This window comes from Calonectris borealis, chromosome 11, assembly GCF_964195595.1.
Source record: "Calonectris borealis chromosome 11, bCalBor7.hap1.2, whole genome shotgun sequence".
NCBI lineage: Eukaryota > Metazoa > Chordata > Aves > Procellariiformes > Procellariidae > Calonectris > Calonectris borealis.
The window spans coordinates 34579-60165 of NC_134322.1; the positions used below are offsets into that span (position 1 = coordinate 34579).

General features: G+C 40.8%; 1 protein-coding gene across 1 annotated transcript in view; it reads right to left on the reverse strand.

The window, feature by feature from the left end:
* IQGAP1 (IQ motif containing GTPase activating protein 1) overlaps positions 1–25587 on the reverse strand; it is a 75950-nt gene that overhangs the window by 16715 nt on the left and 33648 nt on the right. Inside the window, exons 7-26 of the mRNA XM_075159579.1 lie at positions 25393–25506; positions 24813–24991; positions 24050–24140; positions 23399–23562; positions 17075–17159; positions 16091–16254; positions 15561–15721; positions 14924–15048; positions 11221–11384; positions 8679–8769; positions 6131–6298; positions 5619–5761; positions 5103–5273; positions 3903–3986; positions 3734–3805; positions 3575–3644; positions 2929–3137; positions 1773–1928; positions 1451–1614; positions 51–275 (exon numbers count right to left, since the gene is read on the reverse strand). Coding sequence (XP_075015680.1) covers positions 51–275; positions 1451–1614; positions 1773–1928; positions 2929–3137; positions 3575–3644; positions 3734–3805; positions 3903–3986; positions 5103–5273; positions 5619–5761; positions 6131–6298; positions 8679–8769; positions 11221–11384; positions 14924–15048; positions 15561–15721; positions 16091–16254; positions 17075–17159; positions 23399–23562; positions 24050–24140; positions 24813–24991; positions 25393–25506 — 2800 coding nt within the window. The remainder of the gene's footprint in view (positions 1–50; positions 276–1450; positions 1615–1772; positions 1929–2928; positions 3138–3574; positions 3645–3733; positions 3806–3902; positions 3987–5102; positions 5274–5618; positions 5762–6130; positions 6299–8678; positions 8770–11220; positions 11385–14923; positions 15049–15560; positions 15722–16090; positions 16255–17074; positions 17160–23398; positions 23563–24049; positions 24141–24812; positions 24992–25392; positions 25507–25587) is intronic.

The window sequence follows — 25587 nt, forward strand, 5'->3', positions numbered from 1 at the left end:
AAAGCAGCCGAGCAATGTTTAGAAAAACACAGTAGTAACAGTTCCCATACCTGGCCTCGCCAGTTTGAGACTCCATCTGGTTAACCCAAGACTTGTAAATATCCACCGGATCAGTTTTGATATTGAGTGATTTGTCGTCGATGATTTCCTTCACAACCGGTGCCAGGATCTGCCTCAGGGCATTCTGACCGCGGGCACCACGGTTGAAACTTACCACCATTTTAATAACAGTAGGATTCCCAGTCACAATTTCATGTAGTTGGTCTACTTTTGATCTGAAGAAGAAAGAATCTATATGAAATACGAGGTATGCATAATTCTGTCAGCTTTAGATACATTTCTCAGCATAAAACAAACCGTTGAAGAGTATCACCCTCATGAAACAGATGATGGATTTGTACTAAAATCTCGATACAGCAATAAACTACAACACTGTATAAGAACAATACTGGAACTCTTCTCAAGACAGCTGAGGCAAGAAACTTATGACCTCTGGGAATTCCAATGCAACTTGCCAGTAGTCATCTCGATGACAATTAATGCAAATCCAATTGTACATTCTATTTGAGAGCACAATTCAAAAATACAAAGGAAACAGAGCATGTTTTATGTAGAGAAGAAAAAGAACAGTAGGTTTCTTCCAGTATTTAAAATAAGAAAACATGCAATCAACGATAAAAGCCACTCCTAGTATACCACTATGGGAAATACAGCAGCAGAGAACGAAGCATCTGCATTTCCCTAGACTACTATTCCAAGCATGAATTTAAGGGGAAAAAAAAATCTCTTTTAGAAGCTGCTATTTGTTTCAGGGCATATACCATCTTCATGCTTAAAAACCATTCCAAAGAATGCTTAAAGAGTAGTTTGTCAAAAATTTTATTGTGCATTCTTCTTCAGAGCAAGTTGTGCAGCTCTGCATTGTAAAAACTGTAACACCAAGCTCCTAAGGTCCAACAGATCAAAAAAAACATGCCTGAGGACAGCCACAGTCCCTAACACTGACACTAAATAGAAATGCCAAATAAAGCCTCTCGGTTTCAGCCTTTTGGAAATCCTCATCAGCTTTTGGAAATCCAGAGAGCTTAGTGTTAGCTCTCTCCCTGGCTTGTAAAGCCTGAGTTTGCAGTTTGTTGGAGGTGTTTATAACCAGACACTGGAGAATTGAGATTAGACTGCATTTTAGGATGACTTTGCATCAGATTAAAAGTAGCTGCTGTGTTAAGCAGTGGAATCTTGACTGAAGTAAAAAGCCCTCATCCTCAATGGACATACTCGATTCTTCCTTCAAGACTACATTAAGAACAGATATGAAATGGAAAAAGGACAATGAAGGGACAGTTTAGGATTATCTGCATATTAGCATGAGACATAACGTAAAAACTGCCTCAATTCGAGAAACTGCCAAAACTGATACAACAAGAAGAATGTGCTGTATGCTACCACGTACTTGATCTCTTCCTGCAATGCTGTTTGGAAAAGTCGCAACAACAGGTATTCCTCTCTTTGATTGGATGCATAGTTATACAGCGTGAAGATGACAGAATCCATGAACTTTGTGGATTTGTTTTGAGGCATCTGAAAAATCAGCTTGGCCAAGTAGGTTGGGTTAGTCTACAACAACAAGAAAAAGTACTTAGCATGCATGTCCACACAGGCCAGTGTTGCTAAGAACTATGGTGGCTCAAAACTACAGTGCATAAGCAAAGACTGTGCCAGACATATAAGCCTCTACGACAAGAGCTTACCGAGCAGCATTAGAAGCTGCTTACCTGAAGTAAGTAGAACAGATGCTGATAGGCTTCCAGCTTTTCTCTCTTCTCTTTGCTCAAAGCTTTCAAACCTCCCCTTTGTTTGTTCAGCATCATCATGTCAGAGAGCTGTTCCTTGTTCTTCTTGGTAAGTTTTTTGCTATGAGAAACAACATCCTGGAAAGAAAGAATAGGGACAGATTCCACTCTAAGTATTTTATAACAGGTAATATTGGAAAACAGTTGCATCTGAGAGCCCACTTCTCTTGTAAGGAAAGGCAGGGTCAAGGTAAGCCTGGGGCTATTAAAGTGAAGCATTATTTGCTATGGCAGCAATTTCTCTGACTGGAAGTACATGTTCTGCTTTGTCCCTGACTTCCTGAATTTGTCTGAAACCCTAGAAGGGTTAGTCACTCTTGGCAGCAAATACTGTCAGAGCTGGTAGCATCCTGAAAATGTTTTCCTTTTTAAATTGAGCTTAAAACCTAAAAACCCTGTTTCATACTCAGCTAGCTTGCTACCTCTACAAACTCCGACAGCAATGGCACTTTTCGCTGCAGGCATCAGACCAAAAGCTGCAGCCTCCTTCTGAGATTAATTTCACTACACCAATTGAGATTTTACACTGGGAGGAGCCTAGTGTCGTGCCATCCAGGACCAAATGAAAAGTTGACCAGAACTTCAGCTTGAAGAAAAGGCAATGCTGTGTCAGCAAGGGCTTTTTTTTTGGTGAAATTAATCACATCAGCCAAGTGATAGAGGGGGCCTCCTTTAACCAACAAACACCAAGCGGCACGAGTGTGTCTCCTGCCTCCGAAATCATCCCCCTTGCTGCAAGCTTGTGGTGTGTCACTTGTTCAACCACAAAGGAGCAACGAAACAGATTCTCAAAGCCTTCAAACACACAATCTGTTGCATTCATTAGGTCAAGGTAGTCTGGCGTTTGTCTTTTTTAGCTTCAGGTCTTGGTTCTTCTCCTTCTACAGTTTTCTTTCTAGGGATACATACTAAATTAGTGGAATGGAGTAAGATCGTGCTGGGAGTAAAATCTGCAAGTCCGGGACAACGTTCTCCACTGGGCCTGAGCAACTGACACCCAAGGCCAGGAGCTCTCCATGCTAACTACCGCTGGGCTCAGTTCAATCTGTAGTTGGTCTCTCATCAGCACATTTCCTACCTGCAATGTAATTTTGTTTTTCACTAGCAGCCCAATTTTGATGTCCATGAGATTGAGGTCATTTTCCAGTTGCTGGTTGGATCGGATCAAGGTTACAACTTCCTCACGCAATTTCATTAGCTCAAGCTCCTCCTGAAAATCTTGGTCACTCTGATCGAGCAAGTGGACAAATTTCCGAACCACGGCCATAGGTGGGTTTTCAGCATTAACTAAAAATAGGCAAGGAAACATCAGGGGACGGGAAACAGAAGTAAATATATGCCTTATCTATGTTTAAACAGCACATTAAGGAGCAGCCAGAACAAAAGTAGCACCACCATGTCTAAACAGCTTCTGACATTTTGAATTTCCTGTTTTGAGTAAATCATGAGAGAAGCAAACAGTAAAGAACCAAGTCAGTATCAGCTTAGGGTAGTCCACACCGCCAAAGTTAACTGCAAAGCTATGGTTCTATTTTTCAGCAGCAAAAGCAACAGCTGGAACCAACTTTTCCTTCAGCCTCAAGAACTACCTACTCTCTGCACTGCCCTACCAACTTCATCCCAATCACTCTTCAAAACTGTCTGATGTTATAGATCACACTAGCAATGTCCCTTGCAAATAAAGATTCAAGGCACAACAGTTTTATCCTCTTTGCAATACTCACTGAGGGTTTTGTAGTCTTCTCGCGCTTTGTTTGCTCGGATAAAGGCTTGAATTTTTATAACATCATTTATCTAGGATTAAAAAAAATAAGCACTTGACCTTATTGTGGAAAGAGTACAAAAGTCAGGTACTGAATTCATTTAACAAGATAGCCTCTTACATGGTTTCTGAAATACTGCAGACGATCTCTGTAACGTCTTCTGGCTTGATACATCCTGGTCATTGATTGAATCTATAGAAGGTAACCAAAATACTCAGATAAGAACCTTTCCTACAACGTTCACTACCCATAATGTTTACCAAAAAAGTCATCAAGGAGCCTTCACTACCTTCACTACTTGGTCCTTTTGTGCTTGCAGGTAATCCAAACGGATTTGATATGCCTTCCTCTGCTTGTAGCCGCGCCACTGGGACTGAAAACAGAAAACAGACACACTGACTTTACTTTTCTAATTAAAGAGAAGTAATTACAAATCTGAGCTTCTTTCTGCTCCTCAGCTTCTGACTTCCCTTTTGGCTAAGTAAAATGTGAGGGAGACATGTTTATCTTATCAAGAGATATAGTGTGAAGCATTAACTATTTCACTAGCTGTAATCATGAGAGGCTTGAAATTACCCCATAAAGAGCCTGGGCCTTCTGAAGCACAGTTAGAGATCAAGAATATAGCTAAGCAGTCAAGTTGACAGAAACTGTTCTACATGAGGATCATGCGTTAGATACTGCTGCTAGTGAGAACAGTGATGTACATTATAAGCCTTCAGACCAGACTCACTGCTACCGATTCTTGGAACAGAAGTTAGGCAAGGGGTTGGACTACTTAAAGGGAGAGAGTGTTAAAGGGAGTGGTTTTGGAGGTTTCGTTGTGGGTTTTTTCAAATATACACGCAGAGGGCGTGCTACTTAGGCAGAAACAAACACACATACACTGCTCAAATAATAAAGTGGTAATAGGGTGCAGAGCATTTATTTCATTTGCACACATTTCAGTTAAACACCACAGAAAGATTTTCTTCATTGTTCTCCTGTAAATGCGCCCAACCTCATGCTGAATTATCCCACCATCTCTTTCACGTCCTCAATCCTCCAAATCCCTAGACAAATCTGAAGAGAAGAATCATCTTACTCAGGAATACCGAAACCCATGTTGTTTCTCTTCAATTCATGAGGAATCACAGTAGTAATTCATCACATGGTATTATCACCATAAAAACATATGATACACTTCATATTGCTCTCTTCCCAAAACACTGAATCTGATAATAAAATGATAGGTAAAGCTTCCTCAAATAAGTTTTTCTCTCTCCAATTCTGCCTGAGAAGACTTTATTGATTATAAATATGACGTGGAAAAGTAAATAATATATCTAAACTCTTTGGGAGAAGGAAATGCCTTTATATAATTTGCAAAATGAGGTGAAGACAGTTGTGTGCCGTAACTGTTTGAATTGATCAAAAACTGTCAATAAGCTTGCATATAGAAAACAACTGCAGAGTGCAAGTTTCAAACATAATTAAAGGATATCATTACCTGAATGCAAGTGATTGCTGGGACTTGTTTCTTCAGAAAATTCATTCTTGAGTTGAATTCCTGGCGAACAAGATATCCTCGACAGCAAGCCTGAAGTTTTGTAATCAGGTTCTCATTGGCCAGCCACAACTGCTCTCGGTTGTATGCCGCAGTGACTCCAGATATGGTGCTCTGGATTCATGTTATGGTAGGAAGAAGAGCCAGAAAAAGAGAATGGAGTTACAAGAAACAGGATGTTACATCAGCTTTCCATATTGTGCTTACGAGAAACTTCCAAGTTGCCCTTCAACAAACAGCAACACCATGGTCCTGTACCCTTTTAGCCGCAGGACGAACTCTTCTGAAATGGGACAAGGAGTTTGGACACACACTCTGATGATGCCCAGTGAAATAAATGAGTTACTAAGCTTGTTAACATGACTATGGCGTTGAAGCATTCTCTCTTAGAGCTGCATTAAGGATGCGAATGGTAGGAATGTCAACTTTTCAGAGAAAGAGCATTGTTATCTACCCTACCTGTATCTCCTCCCGTGACAGCTGTGTGTCATTTTGCACAAATTCCGCTGGTTCATCCCATCCTCCCTCTTTGGTCCGCAGGTTATGATAATAATGATAGCCTCCTCTCACCCAGTGTTTCACCCATTCACTGCCATTGCCCCCTAAGAGCAGAAACTGCAGTGTAAGTCTCAAAAACAGAGAAGTGTCTTATCTTTCCCGCGTACAAATGTTACAACTAGGAAACCCACATATACAGATGCTCCTTCCTCCAAGCAAGAAAAGGAATGTTTCCGAGTCCCTAATGACCTCGTTCGAGAAGTACCTAAACGCAACACATTTTACAAGTGGAGAACATTCTACTATCCACTTTTTTTTTTTTTTTTTAATTTAAAAACCTTAGTTCACAAAGCATCCACAAGTGCCACCTGTAACACAAGACTTCTCCCCAAAGGCTTTTTTACCTCTGGTTCCGATTCCAAATGCAATAATCGTGAATTTATTTCACTAACAGTTAGCTACTTGAGGTTCACCTGCTGCCATTTTTCTTCTCTTGACTTCTGACAGCTCTCGCTGGTACGTCTCAGCACATTCTGGAGTGACTCCATATAGCCCAACATCTAGTGAACGCAAGGCACTCAGGGTCTGGCTAACATCACCATGGTCCACTGCTTCATTAATGGCCAGAATTCCTAAGGAGACTTTGATAACGCAAGGAAGCAGGTTATCTTGGCATTCAGGGGCTCAGTGACTCACAGCAAATACAGAATGACAGAATAGAGCAAGACAACATGAACACACACTTATAGTTGGGGTGTGTGTGTATATACATAAATATTTAAGTCTATATAAACACAAAATATAAATAAAAAACAATCAGACAACTTGCAGAATAGAGGCCTCTTCAGTACGGTACTGCACCTGACAGCATATAATTTGTGTACCCCGAGTCCCCGTATGGTGCTGATTTACCACCAAGATTTCTCAACAACACACAATGTTTTAGCTCTACTCTGACATCCGTTTTAGTTAAGGCAGTTTCTTCTGGCAGAGCCAGTCACAACTCAAAAGTGGCCCTTTCAGCAACTCGTACCATCTATCCCTAGTGAAAAAAGCATGGAGTAGTTTGTAAACAAGTCAAAGACCTGATCAAGGAAAGACAGGGGGCAGAGGAAGAGAAAAATAATAACACATCATTCCAGGGCTACTCCAGAACTGCAACTCAAATACAGACATATTCACAAGAGCACAGGAATTGCGCTGGCACAGCAAACATGAAATACAGTAATTTTCAGCACTTAGGTAAGACTGCAAAAATGTCTGTTCACACATGGATAGATAAGGGTACCTGAAGATCTTATTCAGGCTTAAGGGCTCACACTTTAATCCTGCTTTTGACCAAATGTTCCTTGGCATGACATTCAAGCTACTGCCTTGCCAAAGTGCTCGGTGGGTGGGAAAATGGTGAAAAAATTGCACTAGGACTGCTGGGAGCAAACAGTAACATGAACAGGTAAAGTTCTGCCCTACTCCCCCTGCCCTTTTTTTTTTTTTTCCCGGCAAGGGGAATTCACTGACCAAATAATGTCATTAAAAACAACTGAACTAGGCCATGGAGTTGGACAAACTCATTGTGTCTTTTGTTAGAAAGCTTTTTGTGAACCTGTTGATTTTTCTGTCTTCTAAAATATCTACGAATAAAGAATACAGATGGACAAGGCACAAATATAAAAGCAAGCTCATTTCTTTGTCAACAGAGCAAGGACGAGAGGAATCAACCGTGCCAGAAACTCTATATCTGATACACAGATTCATTAAGAACTCATGTTGGAGGGCAACCCAGTCCAATCCCGTCCTCAAAGCTGGGCTAACTTCAGGGCCTTGTCTGACTGAGTTTGGAAAATCTCGAAGGACAGAGATTCAACAGTGTCTTTGGACAACCTGTTTCAGAAGGCACCAGAGAGATTACAGACTCAGATTAAACTTTTCGGTTTCCAGCACGGTTGCTTATTCAAAGCAAAATCAGAAGGGACTGACTGTGCATCTATATAACTTTAAGTATCAGCTTAACATCAAATTAAAAGTTTTGGAAGTAGAAAGTAAGACATTTTATCAGCACATCAGAGATGAAGAAACAAAATCAAGAAAAATACAAGGTGACTATAAAGAGAGAAAACAATCAGTTCACTAATATTGTACAACTCAAGCAAAACAAGCAGACAGGTGCAAATGTTGAATGTAACGGAAAATTAGAGATTTAGAGTAAATGCAAATAGAACAATATCATATTTTAAAAATGTATAAAACCAAGCTCTCCGAAGCATGCAGTACCCAGCAAACAAACAGCATATACAGAGAACAGGCTATTAGAATTTATCAGAAGACTTCAAAAACCCTCATGTTTTGTTAAAGAGAAAGTTTCTGTCAGGAACAAAAAAAACCAACCCCCAGAACCCCACAAAAACCCAAAACAAAACAAAAAAAACCAAGTTCAGCAAAGAGTAGTAATTACTTCACTGTTTCTTGAGACAGAAAAGACATCATTATAAAGACTGGGATGTAATGATGGGTGGGCCAGTCCACCTGCAAACTGCACTAAGGAGCAAGGATGGATATCACTGGTGTGTATTACTGTTTATATTTGAAAAAGATGCAATGTAGTCTAGAAATACTTAATAGAACTGAGGCAAGACAACAGTATGCCACACAAACAAAAGGTAATGTGCACTGGAAAACACCATTTAAATTGTGCATGTGAACATTCTCATACATAACTAACCACCCACAACACACATAATTAGTTGCAAATGACAAACAGTTTGATAGAGACTTGCCCAATGAGGTAACATGGTCACATGCAAAACCGGAAAAATGGCATGACCCTCCAAAAGATAAGAAATTTAATATTTGAAGAATGTGACATTCACTCTTGAAAGAAAAATTACTACACCAGAAGCACATAAGCGCATTTGATTTCCTTTGCCACATTTACATGACACTTCTAGCTCCCAACCTTTCCTTAAATAACCAGTATTTGGTTGATAATGGGGATTAATTGCAACATTGTCTGACAATACTTACATCTCTCGGACTCCTCTGTGTCCTTGTTAGCCCTATGAATCCCATCCTGAATTTCATCTAGCCAAAGTACAGCTGTTTCATCCTGTGTGTCCTGAAGAGAATATGATGAGAAAAATACACACAGCATGAGGAGAAAAGTGTCACTATTTTTGCAAAGTAAAATAACTCAACAATAGCCAGTATAGTAGTTTTCCGTATCAGACGGAATAAGAAGCGTTCCAGTCTTTCTAATCGACTCCAACACAAGGACATCATGTGTATTTGTGACTAGCAGAGACTACTTTGGCATTACCAGACTCAAAACCTCCTCCCAGTCAAAAACTCTTTTCAGGAAACAGAACGAAGAAGAAATTCTGTCAATGGGAATCACTCTGATAAGCAAAGAGAACACAAGGCCAAGGACTTGGTACTGGTTAGTCCTAAAGCCGTACTTGCTAAGAGGACATGACTTTCCAGGAACACAAGTTAGCCCTTCGATGGAACATGGCCACAAAGAGTTCTCAGAACAAAAAGCTGCCGATGCATGTCTGCGTGCAGAAGCTACAAACTCTCGGGTAACTAATGCCACATCAGGCTGTTCTTGTCCCTGTCCACAAAAGTTCACAAGCCTGTACAACCAGCAAACCAAAAAGCGTTGTACATATTGCAACTGGGTGCACATGCACAAGAGCCAAAGCCACGTTTTAAGTCTTTGTTTTCACAGATTGCTTGTCAAGGAGCAGTGATCATACAGCACCCTGTATTTTGGCTGGGATTTGAGGAAATCCAATCAACTAATGTTACATGCAGAAATTTGAGAAGAGGAAAGAGACAAGTGTTCAGCAAGTCCCAAAATATAAAGAACAATGATCCAGCAGTTGCCAAGCACAGCTTCTCTCCACCCACTGCTGCTTCCTGTAGGTAACTACTGAAAGAAATGCTATGACACAACTGCCACCCCTCTGACAACTCCCGTCGTACAAACAGAGCACATGAAACATTTACTTCTGGTACGGAATAATAATCGCACTGCGCAGAAGAGCCACTATTTACCATGTTCAAGAGCTCTAGGCCCAGACTGAAAATGAACATTTCCTTACATGCCCTCCACATTTTTCCCACTGTTTTGGCGGGTCTGAACCCGACATGCTTAATGAAACTTCGTTCAAGAGACTGACACGTCTTTCACAGGCAGATTTCATCTCAAAGCCCAGACAGTCCCACGGGAATACCAGCAACAGCGAAATTCCTGTCCAGGGAGTGGGGGAGAATAATCAAAGAAACAACCTCCTCTGCCGTAACCCCTACCAGCAGAAGTCAACCCAAAGACTACCGAAATGATCCTGTGCTTTTCTACAGATTTACTGTTGCAGGCTTTCTGGAGGGTACACACAGTGTAACATACTACGGGGTCTACTCTTTCTCTCTCTCCTCATCGCATAAGAAACGTGCATCATACAGCGCTCCCCATTCACATAAGGAACTGAACGGCGACTCGTGGTGAACTACAACCCTCTCAGCCCCAAGGTACAGCAATCACTAGTTGGTAAGTAATAGTTGACTACAGGTAGTGACTGTTTTCCCCACAATGTTACTTTATAGTATGATCTTTCAATTTCTGAAATTACTGCTGGGAGGAGCCCTAAACTGAACATATGCCTAAATAAGGTAATTTCACGCCAACTGAGAAGTTACCAGCACGGCCTGGCACAAGCTTAAGGGCACACTAAAAAGAGTTCATTATTTCATTCTGACTCAGCGGGAGGAAATGTTTCAGCACAAAATGGGTTCCTGAGGAACATTAACCCTTTCAGGGCCCTTGCGGAAGCCGCTTCATGATTTTCATCAGAAACGTGTACAGTTTTCAGCTACGGCCATCACATGGGTTTACTTTTAGTCAAGAAAAAAAATTTTAAAAAATCAGTGTTCAACACAATCTAGATCTTGGTCTCTACTAATTTCTGGCTAATAAGAAAGACAACTACTGCTCAAAAAATCATTAGCAATAAAAGTGTCACCAGGTAAACAACAGGCATCAGTATACATTTTGCTAGTAGCATGTATTTTGCTTCATTTCTTTTTTCTAATTTATCACTTAACAGATTTTTCCACTTTCAAAAACTTTCTTTTTGCCGTATGTAACTATGCCTATGGCTACATTTAATAAAGAACACTAAAGAAAATATTTAAGCTTGCAGGAAATTTGCATTCAGAAGTTCAGAACTCCTAGAATGAACGTGGTCTCCTTGTGAAAACAGATGAGGCGTATTATTTCTCCCCAAACAAGATACATATCTCATTCTGGACCTGGGATTAGCTGTAGCGAGCCACCTGGTGCAGTTAATATCCTTATACCCATCTCTGTAGTTCATGAAGATTCACACGGTCTGGCTGCAATTCTCTTTCTCTAGTACATAAAAATCCAAACAGGGTAAGATCAGTCGATGGTAGGCAGAATGCCCAGCTCTCCACTTCCAGTTTTGATTCCTGGCTTTCAGGACCAGTAATAAGCCCATTACACAAATGTAAAGGTTTTTTGAGAGGTGCATTTAATTGCACTCACCTGTGCTTTCTCTCTCTTGGCTCGAAGTAGTGTATCCTGGTAATGCTGTGCTACCTTTGGGGCTACACCTTCCAATTTTGCTGCAGGAATCTGTAAGGCTTGAATAGTCTTTTTGGCATCCCCTTCATCCAGAGCTTCATTGATAAGACCAATTGCCAAAATCCCTAGGGAGGAAGGCGTAGGGGGAGAAATACAAAGTTCCATTTTTGGTCAACAATAATCATAAGCATTGCTTCAGAAAAAAAGTGCAGTTAGTCCTTCCTAAACCAGGTACTGGCTGAGAACTGCAACATTTTTAACAGAAAACATTATTTGCTAGTAAAGAAAGCAAGACTATCTCTCCACCTTAAAGCTTTCATAACTCCTGGGCACTGTAATTAAAAAAAAAAAAAAATCACTCAGGGACACCACGTGCAGGGACAGAATTGAGTCCTCAGACATCCATCTCAGAGCCACTAGAAGAGAATTATCAAAGCCCAAATGGCCAGCATTCACAGGTCAGAGCTTTCCAAGGTTCTGGCTTCTCTAGAAAGAAATCTTCACATGAAGCTAAAGATTTGAATGGAATACCATTTAAAAATACAGTAACTTCGTATTTTAAAAAACTCTTTTATTAAACATATGTAGTATTAGCTGTATTATCAGAGATGTGGATGCTATTCAAGTACAGTAAAATTTACCATTCAGCTAAATAAAAATAAACAAAAATAAATATCTTACAGTAAGCTAAATGCAAACAGAGTCTACGACATACATGCCCTACCTACAGCAACATATACTGAGAATCACAAAATAACTTAGGTTGAGATGGACCCTATAGGTCATCTAATTCAATTCCCTGCTTAAAGAAGGATCAATTCAAATCATGGTTTGATCACTGCAGAACAAAGAGATCTTTTAGACAAAAGAAAGGAAGGAGCTCAGCGTGGGGATTTCCATCTTTGGTTAATGTACCCTAAGATTGTGACTTTTTCTTCTATGCAGGAAAGAGAATCACAAAACAAAAGTTTATATGAAAACCAGAACATCTTAGGGAAGCGGTGGTATTTGAATGGAGTAGATTAGGAAAAAAATGTACGTTGAAGACACTGCAGGAACCAGGATCACTAAAATGAAAGCAGATGTAACAACTGTTTGACTTAGGAAAGTGCACAGAACATAAGTAGCGATTCTCTCTGATTAGTTTACTAATATGGGCATGACAAGACTACTCCATGGAACAGCAATATATTACAGCTCCTCACTAGAAAGCATTTTTTAATTTGAAACTATTTACAAGGATAGTGAAAATGAAAAATATATGCTTGTATGCCTTGAGGACCTTCCCAGACTAATTTAACTTATTCATAGACAGGAGATAAAAAGTGTCCTTGCATAAAGGCATATATGAAGCAGACCAAAGAATAAAGAAATTCCCCATGAGAACAGCTTATCTTATTACAGCATTTTCTGCACCTTTTTTTACAGGATAAGGACTGTTATAAGAAACAGGGTGTTGGGACTACACGAACTTTTAGACTTCTGCTGTGACCTCTTACCCAGAAAAGATACTATGAAACTAGCATCCTGGTGTGTGCATCCACCAGTGTGGGTCTGTGTTTGGGTGGTTTCAACAAATCTGCTTGTGTGACCCAAACAGGAAACCCAGCGTCTATTTGGAGATCCAGGAAACAAGTTAATCAAGATAGCAGGCTCTTAACTTAAAATTTAACCCCCTCTACAGTATAGAGTCTTTTCAAGGTGAAACACAACTCACCAACTACGCAACAAGAAGTGGCAGAAGACACCCGTTTGTCTCAGCGTACCATATAAACTTTATTGTCACCTCCCCATTTGTGACAAATCTCTCCCCTCTTACGATGCAAGGCTTTGTGCTAAATATTACAAAGATGGCTTGAAAGTAAATGTCATGCTACTTGCATATGCAGGTGGTTTTCAGTACTGGTCGTAACCAAAAATTATGGTCCCTTAATGAAACTGAAAAAAAAATTAATAGAAAATTAAACCACCTGATACAGAACCTCACAAGGATCTACCTAAGAATAAGTTTGCTTAATTGTGCTATTTTCAAGGACTCCTCTATCTCCACTCTGGATTTTAAGTCAACTAATACCATCTTAGAGAAAGGAGAATTACTCCAATTTTCTGTTTTGCTAAAATTTTCATCATTACGCCCAAACCCAGTCTTTTATCAGTGCTAAAAGACACTTATTAACATAAACGCTACTAAAAAATAGAAATTAAAAAAAAATGCAGAACTAGAAGAAGCATAGAACTTAGGTTAACACCCATTCACATTTCTCAGCTTGCATCAGGAATTTCTTCCTTCATGAGCATTTAAGATTTGGTACTCGCACTTATAACTTCTATGGGGTTTTGCATATTTTCCGATCAGGGATTTTTTTTGCACTTTACCAGTATTTCATATTAAAAGGCAACAGCTGTGCAGGCATATTCTTCGTGTACTGGTCAGAAGGTCAGTTATCAGTCATGTCAGCTTTTATAGATACTGTTTTTAACAACTAGTGGTCATATGCAGTGTTAAAACAGAAAATAAAAGCTTCTAATTTCCTGACAGAACTAACTGTAAAGAAAGCAATTAACCTCTTAAAAGATCAGCACTTTCCGTTTCAACTCTAATTTGAGATTTGGGTCCCAATATCCGGAACTCAGAATTCTGAAAGGCATGAAACTGATGAGATAATTAAATGTTCTTTGAAAAAAGAAAAATCTATATCAAATGTTTGAAGCAAAAACATTTGAATACATAACTGTTGAACAGATAGCATTTCAGAATAAACTTTTTTGGGCATCTGTGTTGATTTATCACTGAATCGAAGTTAACTGCAAAGGCCTATTTCTTTGAGGCAATATTTGCACTACTGATCTTCAAAGAAGCTGTAGTGTTAATACAGCCAGGAGTTAAAGGACTGAGAATAAGACCTGGAAATAAACTCATCTCTCTGTTCTTCATTCAAGCTCCTCATCCACTGCAGAAATGCATCTGACAGATCATTACATCAGAGAGTCATCAACTCAAAGATGGGTAGCTTATCTTGTATTTGCAGGTCAGATTACCCACAGATGAAGACTAGAGGGGGATCCTGGACTGAGTCTGTGGAACTTCCACTAAATACTGGAAAGGTAAGAGGACCAAAGCACATTCAGAAGAAGGACTAAAAGGGAGGAGAGGAAAACCTGAACAGGTCAGAGATTGCAGCCAAAGACAGAACAAGACTTCAAGAAAAGTAACTTCTACTGAACACAGCAAATTAGGAAGGAGGATGGAGTACTCCATGACTGGGCTACAATTAACTCGGAGATTTTGTCAATACTAGTTTTTGTTAAATTTGAGGGATTGAAGCAAAATCAGAAAAGATTCTAGACACTGAGAGCAGACAAAGCATTTTTTTTATCCATAAAGGGTTGAAATTTGCATTGGAAGAATGGATAAACTGTTTGGAGATGCTGATTTCAGTACCACAAACACTCCTGACTGCCTGATCTCTCCATCAACAGTCCTGCTATCAAGCCTTTTATACTACAGACCACCGAGTCTTGCTCACAACTAAGATCTTCCTAGATATCTAATGTATGACACAACTACAAGTCAATCAATAACTTTTTGTATTGACATGCACCTAATTTTAGCACTCCTTATGAGCTAGGATCAGTCTAGCATGAATTGAGCAGAAAAACTTACTTTCATGTTCTTCATGCACAACAATGTTCACACGATCAACACATGACTGGATATCATTCCACGTGATAAATTCATTTCCTTCTGCACGTGTTTGAGCTTTCAGCTTCATCAAATCATCGATATATCTGTCAAAGAACAAAACCCAAAACCAACAAACATCACATTGCAACAAGCTGGCCAGGGAACACACAACACAGCATGAGAATTGTACACAAAGTGGAAGAGGTAACACGAGGGTTGAAACTGGAACAAATATGAAAAGAGGGAAGAAGAGAAAGAGGAAAGGCTGCGTGCAGGATGGTCAGCCCAAATGTGAAATAATCGACAAAAGCACTAAAAGACTGAATGAGGATCCAGGGCAAAGAACACAGTGGGCGAGCTGGCACAGTATTAGCGACAACCTAATGGTACCACAAGATGGCTTTAATGTGAAATCTGTGAGAAAGCGTTGAGAAACAGCACAGAAAACAGACCAGTAAGAAAATGTAATCGCAAAAACAAGACACAAGAGCCAACGGAGATTAATAAATAACGGTAACATAAAAGTGAACGTAAAGTGTAAGGGGGGGGGGGAAATTCAAAAAGTCACAGAATATAAGCAACATCAAGGACAGACATGATTCCTTGAAATATCCACCTCTGAGAGTTCTCATCCTCAATGTTTGTAAGCCCTGTGACAGGACTGCTCAGTTGTTTCCACACTGTGTTCACATCCCCTGAATCCAAAGCCCTATTAATCAGGGCCACAGAAGACAGCATCTCTACAGCAACAGATAATTCTGGATGGGTGAGGTTACCCTGCATACAAAGAAGACAACAAATTAATTCCACTCGCTCTTTACAAACTATTGCTGCACATAGAACACAGAATAGAATAGTTGTCAGAACAGACATGTAACAAAGGGACAACCTTTATGACACAGAAGTAGAAAGATGAGTATCATAAACAAAGCTAGAACACCAAGTAAGAGATTAAAGTCAAATCTTACAGGGCCAAGTAGCTCAAGATTTAGGGATTAAACTTCACATCAGAACAGACTGAACACCAAAGCAGTTCTATGAAAACTCAGGACAGGTTTGTTCCAGAGAACGCATTTAACGAAACAGGCAAGGTAGACCCAGTGACCCACACCAACCTCCAGAAATAAGACAGAACGTTGTACTTACTTCAGGGCTCTGTTGCTGCAAGGTGGCCAGCTCCCTTTGGTAAAGATCTGCAGCAAATGCATAAACCTCTGGTAACTGGGCCTCTGGATTCAACATTTCTGCCACAGTCTTCTCAGCATCACCCATTCGAATTGCAGAATTAATTTTGGCTACTGCTTCTAGCCCTAGAATTTCAAAGAGTTAGCATAAAGAATGAGGAAGGCAGACAGTTGAGTCCCCAGTAATAAGAACACTTTTATTCTACTCAATAATCAGATACCTAACAAGAAAAAGAATAATTCCGCTAGCTGTAGGAAATGAGTGAAGCTTTCTGATCCATACTTCCTCACTTAGTCTTCCATTACTGCAGACAACTAAAATACATAATGCCTCCTTTAAAATAAAGCTCATGTTTAAAACCAGTTTACCTTTTTGTCTGGTTATCAAAGGATTGTTTCACCATTTCAGTCTTCTGATACTAAGAAGCCTCATAATTGCAAATTTTTGGATGGATGAGTAGTAACAACTTTTTCTTCCTGTCTGTCTTTGTTGATCTGCATTTTATTTGCTACCTGATATTTAGAAACAGTTAAAGGTTCTGTAGCTCAAACCAAGTAAGATTTATGTCAATGGTCAGCAGGTAACCTAGCTTTCACACCTCATGGAGCACTCTAGATTTCCTTCACAGATCCATAGCACAAAAACTCATACAAGCACTCTAGAAAAAGAGGTTATTTAATATGGACACAAAAGTTCCATGTTTCTTAATATTTCAAATTATATGCTGTTATCTCCAGCAGTATTGTAAAAGCTGGATAAAAGACACTACAAATAATCAGGGCAACCATCTCTCTCTAATGTTCTTAGCAGCCGTGAAGTACTTAACATTCACAACGGTTTAAGAGAGACCTCACGTATCCCCACATAGACTCAAATACTGTGCTGTCTCATCCTTTTGATCACATCCATGGTCACTTTGCTGCAATAATTTCTGCTGATTCTTACTTTGCTGATACTGTTGTGCTGCCCTGTTAGCAGCATCCACTCCGAACTGCAATTCTTCCTTCTGCAGAAGACCTGTAAGCCCACTCTGAGGAAAAAAAAAAAGAAATCAGGAGAGTGAAACGATGTCAGCTTATTCACTTCAAATAGCTCAATAAAAAGAAAAAAAACAGCTTTTCCTTAAAACACTCTAATGCCACATAGCTTCTGCAAATAAAGAAGACGACAGAAATTATTCACCAGATTCTCAGTTCATATGCTGAAAGACCGTATGTGTACAACCTGATCCCTTTTACAGTATTAGAAGTGCAGTCTCATGAACACAGCAATTAAAGGCAAGACCCAAAATTATAAAACATTTAAGACAAAGAGGACAACTTTGTGGGAGAAGACTCCCTGTACATGAGCTGTGAGCGGAAGTGAAATTAGTACTTATGTAGTTTGCCATGAAGTGACACATTAATTAATGTTCCATTTTACCTCTGAGCAACAAAAGAGTTAGCAGAAGACCAAAAACAGACAACATGCAGTTTTGGCTTATACATACACGCTTCTTGGACTGTATGGTAGCACTGAATACAAACAGAAAATGAGACTGAGTGACTGGGGAGCAGGAGGGCTTGAATAACTTGGGTAATAGTAGCCATACAGGTCACAACCCTTCTTATAGTTCACACAGTAAAGATGATAATTCTCCAAAAATACCAACAGACCACATTTATGTTACAAGACCTTTCAATCACGTTCTGGAAGAACGCTTTTTAAAAAGCCCCCACTTCTCTATTTTACCCTAATTGTAGGTCCCAAGAAACACAGCTTGTGAAGATCTTTCTTTGGAGATAAGTGACAAATCCTCTGAATAGCAACAGCTGAGGGGCTAAGTCTGTGCTGTAGAAGTCCCCATACCCCCACAGAAGGGTATAAGAGCAATACACACATCCTTCAGCTCCATCATTCACGCAGAATCCCAGGTAAGGAACACTCACAAAGTATAGCACTACACCGGCTGATGGAAAGAGTATTCCAAAACAGCACATTCACTGTAAGGAATTATTGTCCAAGGAACATTGTTTAGCTATTGACCAAACAAATCTTGCATCACCCAAAAAAACCACCAAACCAAACAAAAAAAACCTCCAAAAAACGCACACAAAAAAAACCCAAAACCAATCAAGAGTGGCTCTGAATTACTGCTGTATGCCTTTCAGATTGAGGGATCCTTCTGAACACAAAAAATCTGCACTCCAGCAGAAAAAGCTGCAACAGTCTACAAAAGAAAGGTATTATATACCTCTTTCTCTATATATCTCAACATATATTGATGCAGATAGATTTTAAGGGGGTTCAGGGAAGAGGATATATTAATTTAGTAGAAATGTAGGTCCTCATGAGCCCTATAGCAGAGACTGTCCAAAGTGGGAGAATATATCATACACGTACAGTCATAGAGCCAGGCAGCTCCCATTGCAACTGCATTCAGTCCTGCTCCATAATAAATTATATAGCAGGTTAAGGAGTTGAATGAGCTGCGTTAAAGTCTGGCAACAAAAGGATAGGGACCCTGTTCGAAAGCTGCTTCTTAGTTAGGTACTATGACTGAGTCCCAGAAACTTTAAGGCGGAGAGTTTCTTCAGCCCCAGAAAGGCATAAGTTCTAAGCAAGACTGCTTAAAATGACAGAATCACAGAATAGTCGATGGTAGAAGTAAACTCTGGAAATCGTCTAGTCCAAACCCCTGCTCTAGAGCAGGTTGCCCAGGACATCTGCAGAAAAGGACCTAAGGGTCCTAGTGGACACCAAGTTGAACATGAGCAAGCAAAGTGCCCTGGCAGCAAAGAGGGCTATGGTAATGTAGGCTGCATTAGGAGTGTTGCCAGCAGGTCGAGGGAGGTGATCCTTCCCCCCTACTCGCTACCAGTGAGGCCACGCCTGCAGTACTGTGTCCAGTTCTGGGCTCCCCAGCACGAGAGAGACACGGGCATACTGGGGAGAACTGAGGTGATGAATGCGCTAGAGCATTTCTCCTGTGAGGAAAGGCTGAGAGAGCTGGACCTGGAGAAGAGAAGCTGCAGGGGAATCGCAGCAATGTGTGCAGCTGTCTGAAGGGAGGGTGCGAAGAGGAGGAAGCCGGGCTCTTTTCAGTGGTGCCCCGTGACAGCACAAGAGGCAACTGGCACAAACTGAACTGCAGGAGGGTCCCTCTGAACATCAGGAAACACTTTATTTACTGTGAGGGTGGCCGAGGAGTGGCACAAGTTGCCCAGAGAGGTTGTGGAGTCAAAAGCCATCTGGACATCCTGGGCAACCAGCTCTAGGGGACCCTACTTGAGAAAGCGGGTTGGACAAGATGAGCTAACTCGAGAGATCCCTTCTAGCCTCAACCATTCTGTGATTCTAACTGTGTTCAGTTGAGCTTTGAGTATATCCAAGGATAGAGACTCCAGAAGCTCTCTGGTCAATCTGTTCCAGTATTTGATCACCTGCAGTAAAAAAAAAAAGTTATTTCTCATACTTAAATAGAATTTCCTGAATTTCAACTTGTGCCCACTGCATTTTATACTGTGACTGTGCACCACTGAGAAGCATCTGGCTCAGTCTTCTTTATTCCCTCCCATCAGTTATTTGAGAGCCTTCTTTTCCCAAGGCTCAGTAATCCCAGCTTTCTCAGCCTCTCCTAATATCTCAGATGCTCTGAGCCCTTAATTGGTTTCTCAGCTCTCACTAGACTTGCTGCAGTATGTCCATGTCTCTTGTCCTGCAGAGCCTCAGAACTGGGTGCAGGACTCCAGCTGTGGTCTTCACCATCATCGAGTAGAGGGGGAAGGATCACCTCCTTCAGCCTGCTGACAATGTTCTTCCTAATGCATCCCAGAACACTGCTGGCTTCCTCTGCCACAAGGGTATAATCCTCGCTCTTGGTAAAGTCATTGTCCACCGGGACCCCATATCCTTCTTTGCAAAGCTGCTTTCTGGCCAGTCTACCCCCAGACTGCACTTGTGCACGGGGTTATTCCTCCCCCAGGTACAGGGCTTAGCATTTGTCTTTGTTGAATGTCATGAGATTCTCAACGGCCTATTTCTCCAGCCTGCTGAGGGCCCTCTGAACAGCAGCACAACCATCTGGTGTATTGACTGCTCCTCCCTGTTTTGTATCATCTGCAAAGGATACAGTCTGTCCCATTTTACAGGTCATTAGTGAGGATGTTAAATAGTATTGGCTCCAGCACCAATCCTTGGGGTACACCACTAGTGACTGGCCTCCAGCTGGACATTATGCTGCTCATCACAACCCTTTGAGCCTGGCAGTTCAGCTAGTTTTCAGTCTACCTCACTGTCCACTTACTTAGCCCATGCCTCCGCAGTTTGCGTGAGGATACTATAGGATACAGTGTCAAAAGCCTTGCTGAAGTCAAGATAAACAACCACTGCTTTCCTCTCATTCACCAAGCCCGTCATCTCATTGTAGAAGGCTGTTAGATTGGTCAAGCATGATTTCCCCTTCAAAAATCAACACTGACCACTCCTAACCACTTTCCTGTCCATATATTTGGTAATTGTTTCCAGCATTATTTGCTCCATCATCCTCCCAGAGATTGAGGCGAGACTGACAGACCTGCAATTCCCTAGATTCTCCTTCTTGCCCTTCTTCAAGATAGGAGTGACATTCACTTTCTAGTCCTCAGGAACCTCCCCTGATCTCCCTCAACTTTTAAAGACTGCCGAAAGTGGCCTCACAATGACACAGGTCAGCTCCCTCAGCACTCACAAATGCAGCCCACCAGCTCCCTTGTCCAAGTTGTTTAAATGGTCCCTAACTTGATCCTCCTCTACTGAGGGGTAAGTCTTCCTTGTTCTATACTTTCCCACTGGTCTCAGAGGCCTAGGATTCCCAAGGGAAAAATCTTATCAGTAAAGTAAGAGGCAAGGAAGGTATTCAGTACCACAGCCATCTGCTCCCCCGACCCATTCAGCAGCAGTCCCAAATCCCTGTTAGATTCAGGTCCAGTTGGACTTAGGCTTTCCTAACCCTACCCTACATGCTCAGACAGCACCTCTATATTCCTCCTGAGTCACCTGACCCTGCCTCCATCCACCTTTTGTATGCTTCCTTTTTCTGTTTGAGCTTTGTGGGAAGTTCTTTGGTTCATCCATGAAGGCCTCCTGCCACTTTTGCCTGAGTTTCTGCTTATCAGGATAGGCCATTCTCAAGGTTGGAGGAGGTGATCCTTGAAAAGTCAACGAGCTATTCTGGCCCTCTCTTCCAGGACCATAGTCCACGGGATTCTTCCAAACAGATCTGCGAACAGGTCTTCAGGCTCTCCTGAAGGTCAGGGCTGTGATCCCACTTTTTACCTAGTTCCCTCTCAGGATCCTCAACTCTATCATCACACCATCTCATAATCACTGCACTCAAGGCTGCCCTTGACTTTCCCATCTCCAACCACTTCTTCCTTGTCTGTATTAGGTCCAGCAAAGGCCCTTCCCCTCATCAACTCCTCAGTTACGTAGGCCAAGAAGTTATCATCAGCGCACTCCAGAAATGTCCTGGATTGCTTGTTCCCTGCTGTGTTGTCCTTACAGCAGATCTGCTGGAGGTAGGTCCTCTTCTGCCCCGTCTTGTCGATTTCTGGGTGTCTCTCACCCACATCGCTCTACACCCTTTGCTTGCCAACCCAGCCGACCACTTCCTCACTTGGAGACATGATCATACCGTCCTGTTGATTCCTATGAAAGATTAGACCAGATACCTCCAACAATTTGGGATCAAACATGGTATGGGGTTTGATCACCACCTTCACTCTGTAGTGTACTGCATAAGAAAGGTCAGTCCAGAAGCTTGACGTTTGCTGACTTAACAGAAAGCTAAAAGGGCAGTTTTGTGAGCAAAGCGGTGTGAGCAGCATTCTGAGGCTTGCTTCAGGTTTGTCAGCACTGAGAACACACTCTGATTTGTTCTCATGCCTTTAACTGCTGTCATTAAATACGCTGAACGATGCGATACTCAGCTAAGCAGTGGCTTACAACAGTGAATTACGTATGATTACTTGGTGCCTACAGTGTTTGTTTCCCCACCTGCCAGCTCTGGCAATTTCAGACTTGCACTATCAATGAGGTCTACTCCAGCACCTGATGATTTAACAGTGGTAAGATTTAAAAGCCTTATGATAATGCATAGCTACTCTCTCCAAAAATAAACAGAAATTCAAATCTGACAGTTATTCAGGACCTGAATTTAAGCTGCTAGGCCTTACTTACTTCAGCTTTCTGATTGCTTGTCATATACTACTACTCCAAACTGTGGTTTGAAGGCCCTAAGAACAAATCTGTTTCTTCAGCCTCTTACTGTAATTATGCGGTCTGAACTTTTCTAAGGTCTTTCTACACTCCCTACAGTGCAAAAACCATCTCATGTCCTCCTCCTTGACAGGTCTTTCCAGCAGGTGCTGTTGGGTCATGTCATTGCATTTCCTACCTATGACATACAAGCACCTATGCATCCACCACAGTGCCCAAGATCTAGTTTGTTGTAACTGCATAACCGACTTGTCTGCATTTTTCCTGGATCCAAATGCATGCAATATCTCACTTCTCTACCTTGCTGCAGCTTTTAAAAAAATCATTCATTAAAGACATGCAATAGTAATAACCATCTTTGCATCAGCATACATGACACTGTGATAATTGAGACAATGCTGATTTTAAAAACTGTTCTGTGCATTTTATAAACAGCATATGTAAGCCGTCTGCACATAAATTCCACTGAAGAGTTGGCTTGAAATGAGAAACTAAGGTTACCCTTAGTTATAGAATCATTTAGGTTGGAAAAGACCCTTAAGATCATCGAGTCCAACTATAAACCTAACACTGCCAAGTCCACCACTAAACCATGTCCCTAAGTGCCACGTCTACAAATGGTGTATGGTGGGATTCTCCACAGTGAAAGTAGTATATGCTTACCTGATAGGTATTTATAAAACACAAATATCCACATTATTTGGGCACTGACAATAGTAAACGAGAGGGAAGATGCGCCTATAATATAAGGGTTCTATACACACACACAAGTTAGTATTTTAAGGCTTAGTGAAAGTATTTTAATTATATATACATACATACAAGCATTATACTGGCCTTTCATATGCAGAGATGAAACCTAAATGATAAATATGCTTACTGTATGCTTCTGTCTCTTAGTGTTAACTTTTACAAACCAACACTAAACTGTAATGCAGGTATATAGCAAGTGATTAGTATACAGTGGTACGGTGAAAGGGGAAGGCGGGGGGGAAAACCTCATGAATCAGGGTAATCTAGACTTTTCCATACCTCTTGTTTCTGTTGTCTATCACTCAAAAACTGCTTGAAATACCAGTCACAATTTTCTCGTAGCAATCCTCGGAGTCCCAGGGCTGGTGTTGCCAAAGCTTCGTACAGTGCTAATGCATCTCCTCGTTCCAAAGCTACATCAATCTTTAATATAGCTGCATGTGCTAGCAACAGTAAAGGAGAGTTTTGAGAGAAACATTAAATGAGGAAGTCCCACGGTTTATATAACCTACTGCTCAGAAAGAAATACTCTTAGACCTGATGGATAGCAAGTTAGGTATGTAATCTGAATGGAAGACTTCCAAAGTCAATTGCAAAGTAGTACTTGAAAAGGGGGCTGAAGGTTGGAAACAGCATGCATTACTTAAAATGAAGAACTGGGGGGGCCAGTGACATGGACAATCCATTTCCTAAAGGAAGGGCAACAGAAGTCAAAATGAATTCAGCTTACAACTATGTACCAATAATCAGTAAAAAAAAAAAAACCACAACAAAACCAAACCCCATAAAGACCACCACCACCAAAAAACCTCCACAAAAACAGGGGAGCTGCCTTCCACTTTTGTTAGCATTACAGAAAGCGAGGAGGAGCACAGGTATCATTTTTAAGTACTCTTTTAATTAAGACTATTACTTTAGCATGATACCTACTGTTCACTTTATTGATGTTTCCCTGAATCTCCGCTTGAGTCAGTAGTTCTTCATACACATCTCTCTCTCTCTCTGAATTTTCTGAGGCAATCTGAAGACGAAATAAAAACTAATCAGTGTTTCTACAGTTTCCTTTGCCCTCATAAATCTTCTCATTGAAAAGGTCAGGGAGGATAACTGCTATGATAGGTCATAGATAGGCTACCTCTACACATGCAAAAAGAAGCCCTAGAAGTAAATACATATAAAGTAAGTATACTCACACCCTGGTACAGACAGCCTAGAAACACCCTATTTCAATGTAATGGCTCTATGTGAACACACAGTAGAGCTCCAGAACATAGAAAGTAGTACGCATAGCTAGACATTTGATATACAGTGTTCTAAAACAACGCTGACCCCTTCTGAGAGCATCAGTCAGTTTTGCTCATCATTTAATTATTAGCAAAACGTATCTATATTGTATGAAAGTAGAGGGATAGCATTCCCAACATATAAAGGCTGACATGAATTCTGTATCTATGCGGCCCATATTTCAGGCAGCTAAACAGAGTAACACAGCTAACTGCTGCCTGTCTCCTACAATAAAAAGACAGGTTCCCCAGACAGGGAACATACTGGAATACCACCAGGAGTAAATCCACCCAAATCTACAATGCAGGACTTTAACACACATTCTACCAACTGTGAATTCCTCAGTTTACACCGCAATACAAAATTGCAATGCATGCAAACAGATGGTCTGAAAGAAGAATTGATCTACCCTATTTTTAGCATTCTCCATCTTGTCTTGCTTTGCTCTGTAGAGTGTGTCTTGGTAAGTGGATTCCAGTTGATCATCAAGATTTATTAGCATGGCGTTAGGGTTCTTCATTGCTATAAGAGTGTCAGCTGGAACCTGATGGTCGATTGCTTCATTAATGGCAATGACAGCAGCATGTACTAAAAAACAAGTCACAGTCTGCCAGTTAGTCCCAAACACAACAGCTCTGTTAAAAATTGAGAACTTAACTGGAAAGAGCAGAAGAATTATATGGAAATAAACTGGAAAGCAAAAGAATTATCAAAGTACCTCTCATTCCATCATGGCTTTGTGTTCTTCACAAAAAATGGCAGCCTACTTCCTAGTATGATACTCTAGCTAGTCAAATCATCACGTTCCAGAAAGAAAAGAAAAATAATACACACGGGAAAGAAGAAAACCCTCTTCCCAGTCTTCCAAAAGGCCTATCAAAAGGACTGTACTGTCTTACCACAGGGGGCATTAAAACCAACACTTCAAAAAAAAAATCTAATCTGCTGATTTGAATAATCACATAAAACAAAACTCCATTTTTCCTTACATGCTGCTTCATCCACAGAAAGTTCATTTGCAAGAATTCCTCCAATCTTGCTGAAGGCAGGCATCTGAATACCATACTTCTCCAGTTCAAGCCTCATATTACTGATTTCCTCCTCTGAAACATATATGAAAACAGTGTTATGCAGGCTTAAACACATTAGGAATCAGCACTGCTATACCAACTGCTGCTACAAAA